General features: G+C 35.1%; 1 protein-coding gene across 1 annotated transcript in view; it reads right to left on the reverse strand.

Moving 5' to 3' along the window:
* Window positions 1-7,853, reverse strand: part of LOC143250419 (protein eva-1-like) — a 443,732-nt gene extending 435,879 nt beyond the window's left edge. The window contains exon 1 of the mRNA XM_076500886.1: window positions 7,513-7,853. Coding sequence (XP_076357001.1) covers window positions 7,513-7,627 — 115 coding nt within the window. The 5' untranslated portion in view covers window positions 7,628-7,853. The remainder of the gene's footprint in view (window positions 1-7,512) is intronic.
* Window positions 7,854-9,904: the final 2,051 nt, after the last annotated feature.

Raw genomic sequence — 9,904 nt, forward strand, 5'->3', positions numbered from 1 at the left:
AACTACAATCTATTTAGTGGCTACTAAATCTGACACATTGACGAAGTAGAATGTATTTAGTGGCTACTAAATCTGACACATTGGTGAAGTACAATCTATTTAGTAGCTACTAAATCTGACACATTGGTGAAGTACAATGTATTTAGTGGCTACTAAATGTGACACATTGGTGAAGTACAATGTATTTAGTGGCTACTAAATGTGACACATTGGTGAAGTACAATGTATTTAGTGGCTACTAAATGTGACACATTGGTGAAGTACAATGTATTTAGTGGCTACTAAATCTGACACATTGGTGAAGTACAATCTATTTAGTGGCCACTAAATCTGACACATTGGTGAAGTACAATGTATTTAGTGGCTACTAAATCTGATACATTGGTGAAGTACAATGTATTTAGTGGCTACTAAATGTGACACATTGGTGAAGTACAATGTATTTAGTGGCTACTAAATGTGACACATTGGTGAAGTACAATGTATTTTAGTGGCTACTAAATCTGAGACATTGGTAAAGTACAATCTATTTAGTGGCTACTAAATCTGACACATTGGTGAAGTACAATCTGTTTAGTGGCTACTAAATCTGACACCCTGCTGAAGTACAATTTATCTAGTGGCTCCTAAATCTGACACATTGGTGAAGTACAATCTATTTAGTGGCTACTAAATCTGACACATTGGTGAAGTACAATCAATTTAATGGCTACTAAATCTGACACATTGGTGAAGTACAATCTATTTAGTGGCTACTAAATCTGACACATTGGTGAAGTACAATGTATTTAGTGACTACTAAATATGACACATTGGTGAAGTACAATCTATTTAGTGGCTACTAAATCTGACACATTGGTGAAGTACAATCTGTTTAGTGGCTACTAAATCTGGCACATTGGTAAAGTACAATCTATTTAATAGCTCCTAAATCTGGCACATTGGTGAAGTACAATGTATTTAGTGACTACTAAATCTGACACATTGGTGAAGTACAATGTATTTAGTGACTACTAAATCTGACACATTGGTGAAGTACAATGTATTTAGTGGCTACTAAATCTGACACATTGATGAACTACAATCTATTTAGTGGCTACTAAATCTGACACATTGACGAAGTAGAATGTATTTAGTGGCTACTAAATCTGACACATTGGTGAAGTACAATCTATTTAGTAGCTACTAAATCTGACACATTGGTGAAGTACAATGTATTTAGTGGCTACTAAATGTGACACATTGGTGAAGTACAATGTATTTAGTGGCTACTAAATCTGAGACATTGGTGAAGTACAATGTATGGAAGGATCATTAAATCTGACATATTGGTGAAGTACAATCTATTTAGTGGCTACCAAATCTGACACATTGGTGAAGTACAATATATTTACTGGCTACTAAATCTGAGACATTGGTGTAGTACAATCTATTTACTGGCTACTAAATCTGACAGATTGGTGAAATACAACCTATCAATTGGCTCCTAAACCTAGCACATTGGTGAAATACAGTCTATTTAGTGGCTACTAAATCTGGCACATTGGTGAAGTACAATCTATTTAGTGGCTACTAAATCTGACACACTGCTGAAGTACAATTTATCTAGTGGCTCCTAAACTGGCACATTGGTGAAGTACAATCTGTCTAGTGGCTACTAAATCTGGCACATTGGTAAAGTACAATCTATTTAATAGCTCCTAAATCTGGCACATTGGTGAAGTACAATATAATTAGTGGCTGTTAAATTTGGCACACTGCTGAATTACAATCGGTGTAGTGGCTACAAAATCTAGCACACTGGTAAGGTACAATCTGTCTAGTGGCTACTAAATCTTACAAAGTGGTTATTGAATTTCTGATTCGAAATTTATTGTAGATCATTTATTTAAAATAATTTTAAGGTAGTTCTGAAACCAATAGTAACTTCTGGAAACAAATTATTTTAGGTGTAAAATCATATTTGTTTTACAAATCAGCACATAATTCATATTCATTTCAAATTGTTATCGACCTGACTCATCCTGGTGGTTACGGCGCTCGACTCGCAACCAGAGGGTCGTGGATTAGAATTCTCGTCAACCGAACCTGTTCGCCCTTTCAACTGAGAGTGTCATTATAATGTAACCGTCAATCCAACTATTCGTTGGTACAAGAGCAGCCCAAGAGTTGGAGGTGGGTTGTATTGAGCAGCTGTCTTACCCGTTAGCCTACTGCTGCTGAATTATGGACGGTTTGCGTAGTTAGCACTCGTGTGGCTTTGGCCGAAATTCAACCAAATTTAAACCGCTGTTCGTGGAACGTGCGCCAACTGTGTTGGCACGAAGTCAGTGATGATGAAGTCTCGTGTCCATGAGGCGGATGTAGCACGTGCTAGTTTTTATTAATGGTCGTAGATACATGAACACCGCACGTGTTTCTGTGACCGGAGATTTGTTAAGCCAGTTGTTAGAATTACAATCTGCTTTAAACGTATTTTCTGTTTCTTGTTATTATACGATACGATTACAGCTTTATGGGTTAGTTTTTGTAGTAGCACTCTCTTTCTTACCCTAAACCTACACTTCATTAGCGTCTTAAACATTTGTTTCTCTTGCGGATGTAAGCTGTTGGTTATACTAACAGTTACGGAGTGTGAATCCGGAGGTTCATGGTTTGTGTTCAGTTGCCAAAAGAAAAAACAAAACAAAAAAGAAACAACACAATCCTGCTTTGGGAGAGTGGGTGCGTTATAAGAGTGACTGTTAAATCTTACTATTCGGTCTGAAAACAGTGGTCCAAATGTTGGGAGTGGATGATGTTTAATAGTTTTTACTAACCATATTTGTAATCATATGTTTCTGTTTTGAATATTAGTAAAAACAAATATACCATTTGTTGGGACTAGACTCCAACTTCGTCATGATTAGAGGGCAAAATTGTACATCTTTCTTGTAAAAAAGTGTTTGATTTTGAAGACATTTTCTGGTGAATATTATGAATGTGTAGAATGCGAAAGATTTAGATACAGATCTATTAATGAGGAAGAATACAGTAAAATAAGTTTCTTGGGAAACAGACACTCTTTATATTCACAGCTACAAAACCAAAAACGAGCCGGTTTATATTTTAATTAACCCAAGAATTAAGACCACTATAAAAACTTCGGAGTAAATGGAACCCAGTCTAATCCGGATGATTAATTTTCGACTTACAGACACAATCGCAAGCGAAAACAAAATTATCAACTAAAGAACAATTGTTATTGGTATACATCGTACCCCAAAATATCAACTAAAGAACAATTGTTATTGGTATACATCGTACCCCAAAATATCAACTAAAGAACAATTGTTATTGGTATACATCGTACATCAAAATATCAACTAAAGAACAATTGTTATTGGTATACATCGTACCCCAAAATATCAACTAAAGAACAATTGTTATTGGTATACATCGTACCCCAAAATATCAACTAAAGAACAATTGTTATTGGTATACATCGTACCCCAAAATATCAACTAAAGAACAATTGTTATTGGTATATATAGTACCCCAAAATATCAACTAAAGAACAATTGTTATTGGTACACATCGTACCCCAAAATATCAACTAAAAAACAATTGTTATTGGTATATATAGTACCCCAAAATATCAACTAAAGAACAATTGTTATTGGTATACATCGTACCCCAAAATATCAACTAAGGAACAATTGTTATTGGTACACATCGTACCCCAAAATATCAACTAAGGAACAATTGTTATTGGTACACATCGTACCCCAAAATATCAACTAAAGAACAATTGTTATTGGTATACATCGTACCCCAAAATATCAACTAAAAAACAATTGTTATTGGTATACATCGTACCCCAAAATATCAACTAAGGAACAATTGTTATTGGTACACATCGTACCCCAAAATATCAACTAAAGAACAATTGTTATTGGTATATATAGTACCCCAAAATATCAACTAAAGAACAATTGTTATTGGTATACATCGTACCCCAAAATATCAACTAAAGAACAATTGTTATTGGTATACATCGTACCCCAAAATATCAACTAAAGAACAATTGTTATTGGTACACATCGTACCCCAAAATATCAACTAAAGAACAATTGTTATTGGTATACATCGTACATCAAAATATCAACTAAAGAACAATTGTTATTGGTACACATCGTACCCCAAAATATCAACTAAGGAACAATTGTTATTGGTACACATCGTACCCCAAAATATCAACTAAAAAACAATTGTTATTGGTATATATAGTACCCCAAAATATCAACTAAAGAACAATTGTTATTGGTATACATCGTACCCCAAAATATCAACTAAAAAACAATTGTTATTGGTATGCATCGTACCCCAAAATATCAACTAAAAAACAATTGTTATTGGTATACATCGTACCCCAAAATATCAACTAAGGAACAATTGTTATTGGTACACATCGTACCCCAAAATATCAACTAAAAAACAATTGTTATTGGTATACATCGTACCCCAAAATATCAACTAAAAAACAATTGTTATTGGTATACATCGTACCCCAAAATATCAACTAAAAAACAATTGTTATTGGTATACATCGTACCCCAAAATATCAACTAAAGAACAATTGTTATTGGTATATATAGTACCCCAAAATATCAACTAAAGAACAATTGTTATTGGTATATATAGTACCCCAAAATATCAACTAAAGAACAATTGTTATTGGTATATATAGTACCCCAAAATATCAACTAAAGAACAATTGTTATTGGTATATATAGTACCCCAAAATATCAACTAAAGAACAATTGTTATTGGTATATATAGTACCTCAAAATATCAGTTGAAAGTTTAAACAGTGAGAAATTAAACATGTTAAACTAAAACTGCATCTGTCATACGTTAACTTATTATTAACACATAGACTGACAGTGATATTCATAGGTGGATATTACGTAACTTGAACCTTACTAGCAGTGATATTCATAGGTGGATATTACGTAACTTGAACCTTACAAGCAGTGATATTCATAGGTGGATATTACGTAACTTGAACCTTACTAGCAGTGATATTCATAGGTAGATATTAAGTAATTTGAACCTTACAAGCAGTGATATTCATAGGTGGATATTAAGTAACTTGAACCTTACAAGCAGTGATATTCATAGGTAGATATTAAGTAACTTGAACCTTACAAGCAGTGATATTCATAGATAGATATTAAGTAACTTGAACCTTACAAGCAGTGATATTCATAGGTAGATATTAAGTAACTTGAATCTTACAAGCAGTGATATTCATAGGTGGATATTACGTAACTTGAACCTTACTAGCAGTGATACTCATAGGTAGATATTAAGTAATTTGAACCTTACAAGCAGTGATATTCATAGGTGGATATTAAGTAACTTGAACCTTACAAGCAGTGATATTCATAGGTGGATATTACGTAACTTGAACCTTACTAGCAGTGATATTCATAGGTGGATATTACGTAACTTGAACCTTACAAGCAGTGATATTCATAGGTGGATATTACGTAACTTGAACCTTACAAGCAGTGATATTCATAGGTGGATATTACGTAACTTGAACCTTACTAGCAGTGATATTCATAGGTAGATATTAAGTAATTTGAACCTTACAAGCAGTGATATTCATAGGTGGATATTAAGTAACTTGAACCTTACAAGCAGTGATATTCATAGGTGGATATTAAGTAACTTGAACCTTACAAGCAGTGATATTCATAGGTGGATATTACGTAACTTGAACCTTACAAGCAGTGATATTCATAGGTGGATATTACGTAACTTGAACCTTACAAGCAGTGATATTCATAGGTGGATATTACGTAACTTGAACCTACTAGCAGTGATATTCATAGGTAGATATTAAGTAATTTGAACCTTACAAGCAGTGATATTCATAGGTGGATATTAAGTAACTTGAACCTTACAAGCAGTGATATTCATAGGTGGATATTAAGTAACTTGAACCTTACAAGCAGTGATATTCATAGGTGGATATTACGTAACTTGAACCTTACAAGCAGTGATATTCATAGGTGGATATTACGTAACTTGAACCTTACAAGCAGTGATATTCATAGGTGGATATTACGTAACTTGAACCTTACTAGCAGTGATATTCATAGGTAGATATTAAGTAATTTGAACCTTACAAGCAGTGATATTCATAGGTGGATATTAAGTAACTTGAACCTTACAAGCAGTGATATTCATAGGTAGATATTAAGTAACTTGAACCTTACAAGCAGTGATATTCATAGGTGGATATTACGTAACTTGAACCTTACAAGCAGTGATATTCATGGGTGGATATTACGTAACTTGAACCTACAAGCAGTGATATTCATAGGTGGATATTACGTAACTTGAACCTTACTAGCAGTGATATTCATAGGTAGATATTAAGTAATTTGAACCTTACAAGCAGTGATATTCATAGGTGGATATTAAGTAACTTGAACCTTACAAGCAGTGATATTCATAGGTAGATATTAAGTAACTTGAACCTTACAAGCAGTGATATTCATAGGTAGATATTAAGTAATTTGAACCTTACAAGCAGTGATATTCATAGGTGGATATTAAGTAACTTGAACCTTACAAGCAGTGATATTCATAGATAGATATTAAGTAACTTGAACCTTACAAGCAGTGATATTCATAGGTAGATATTAAGTAACTTGAATCTTACAAGCAGTGATATTCATAGGTAGATATTACGTAACTTGAACCTTACAATAATGACTTGTTTAAAAAGAGAAATTGAAGAATAAAACATGAAGACAATTAAACCGAAAATACACACATAGAAATCACAAAATATTTAACACTCAAGTAATTCTTTTAGCTCCTTAATTGTGACGTATCAAATTGTACTTCGGTCTTTCAGTAAAACTTTTAATATGGTTTAACCCCTGAACTAGGAAAAGAAACAGCAATCATTAGTATGCAAAGTTTAGTCCAAAAACTATGGGAAGAAAGAATAACCATGGGTGTGGAATTCTTAAGCCTAGAATAAGGAAAATAAACCAGAGCATCACCTCCATTTATACTTTGTCCAAGAATTTTATTAATATGAGTGAACTTTCCATATTCACTGGTAATTTCCAGGCAAGGTTACCACCATCATCAATGAAGTAAGTTGTAATAATCGTTTCTGGTTTGCTATTTGCTAATGTAGGTTTTAGTTAGATGAAGTGAAATGTGTATTCTGTGTGCAGTTTCGCGCAGCTACTTCAGGACTATCTGCGAGATCTCTCTTTACTTTAGAGACAACAGCAAAGTCAACAACAAGCACTACCATCTCTTGGGCTACTCTTCACCAAAGAAGAGCGGGATAGAGCATCCCATTTTATCGCACACGCGGTTAAGAGCATCTTTAGTGGGAAAGGGATTCGAACCCGTAACCTTTAAATTGTGAGTCGAGCGCCCTAACCACCCAGCCATGGCGGACTCTTGAAGTGTTTACGAAGGATAATAACTTACGAATGTTGTTGGCATTGATGAGGCAAGCTGACAGAGAAACAATCCACACAAAAACCCACGTGTTTACACAGTCTTCCTTCACCAGTCTTCTAGTGTTCTTTTCCACAGAAAACATTTTAATTTTTAACAAGAAGTCTGCAAGATAACGGATTTTAACTGACAAAAGTCAACACGTGATAACTCGTTGAGATAGATAATATGTCCCATAACAAACAGTCGTAAAATAAAAGTTATTGCGAATCAGGTCAACGCATGAAACATATTAACATTCTGTAGTCTATATTCTATTAGAGCGCGCGTGCCTCTAATAGACTACCTCCCGATTGACTCTCTCAAGTTGCCCGCGTCTTCGTTTCTGATTCTGATACAATCGGAGTACTCGTAGAATATCTATAGTTCAAACACTTATCGAGCGATGTCGCGCCGGTCGCGTGTAAGCTCAAAAAAATAAATAAAACACTTCTGCACTATCAGGATGTATGGAAAAGACGTAGGTCCATAACATCAAATTAGGAGAAGCTTCCCCAGTGGTACAGCGATATATCTGGGGATTCACTCCGCTAGTGACCGGGCTTCGATATCCGAGGTGGGTAGAGCACAAATAGCCCATTGTGCAGCTTTATACTAAATTCCAAACAATAAATCAGGTTTAGGTTGATTTTGTTTGTTTGGAATGTTGCGCAAACATACTGGAGTGCTATCTGCTCTAGATGTTTCTATATCAACAACGATAAACCAGAAAGAAGACAGCTAACCAACACCACCCACGGCCAACTTTGGAGTTATTCCTTTAAGAACAATTAATGTGATTGACTGTTACATTATAAAGCTTAAAGAGCGAGTAAATTAATGACGAGAAAAGAAACCCGTAACAGTAGAGAACCACAACCACTAGGCCCTGTCAGGGACTAACTTCTCGGGTTATAGGGTTTTTCTTTGTTTGTTTTTGAATTTCGCCACACGAGGGCTATCTGCGCTAGCCATCTCTAATTTAGCAGTGTAAGACAAGAGGAAAGGCAACTAGTCATTACAACCCACCTCCAACCTTTGGTCTACTCCTTTACCAACGAATAGTGGGATTACTCGTTACAATATAACGTCCCTACAGCTGAAAGGACGAGCATGTTTAATGCAACGGGGATTATAACCCGCGACCCTCGGATTGCGAGACGAGCGCCTTAACAACCTGGCCGATAGGGATTTGTATTTTTGAAAGACCTGCTTATATTAACATTGAAGAATATGTCTCGTTCAAATGTTCCATTAGAGTCGCAACACGGTGAGACAGCGGTAAGTCTACAGATTTACAACGCTAAAATTAGGTGCTCGATTCCCTGTCGTGGACCCAATGTCGTTTTCATTGATGTTAATTTCTTAGATTTTCGAACAAAATTAGTTTTCGAGCTTTATTTAGGTATTACTTTAAGAGCAATTGAGTGGGTATGTGTGTCCCCCCTCTCCCAAATAAAAATACAAGATTTGATCGATTTCTAAAAACAACCGAATAAAAACATCGAAGGTCAGATTAACTTTATAATGTTTCAAGCTTTGTCTAATTTTAGCTTTGGAGAATACTTATATATTCGAGTGTATAAGTATTTTACGTGTGTCTTGTGTTTTACCCTTGTCACTGTGCTATTCATGCATTTGTAAGAATAGCTTTTCTGTGTTCTGTTTTTACCTTTGTCACTGTTCTAGAATTCAAACCGTAGCTCAGATTTAACCTATAATATTCCAAAGACCCACAGATGAAATTATAACATCGACTTCAACATTTAACGTTTAATTTTCCATACACAATACCCCATAAAGTCATAGTGTTGTTTCAGTTTCGCAGCCTATAATGTTTCACATTTATCACTGTAGCTGTTTAGTGTCTAACTCAATGCTCGGTCTCAGTTGTTATGTTCATCCATTGTACAGCAACACTATTGTCAATATTTTTATCCATTGTATAGTAACACTATTGTTATTATGTTTATCCATTGTACAGTAACACTCTTGTCAATATTTTTATCCATTGCACAGTAACACTATTGTCAATATTTTTATCCATTCTACAGTAACACTATTGTCAATATTTTTATCCATTCTACTGTAACACTATTGTCAATATTTTTATCCATTCTACAGTAACACTGTTGTCAATATTTTTATCCCTTCTACAGTAACACTATTGTTAATATTTTTTATCCATTGTACAGGGGCCCGGCATGGCCTAGCGCGTAAGGCGTGCGACTCGTAATCCGAGGGTCGCGGGTTCGCGCCCGCGTCGCGCTAAACATGCTCGCCCTCCTAGCCGTGGGGGTGTATAATGTGACGGTCAATCCCACTATTCGTTGGTAAAGAGTAGCCCAAGAGTTGGCGGTGGGTGGTGATGACTAGCTGCCTT

This window comes from Tachypleus tridentatus, chromosome 5 (assembly GCF_004210375.1).
Source record: "Tachypleus tridentatus isolate NWPU-2018 chromosome 5, ASM421037v1, whole genome shotgun sequence".
NCBI lineage: Eukaryota > Metazoa > Arthropoda > Merostomata > Xiphosura > Limulidae > Tachypleus > Tachypleus tridentatus.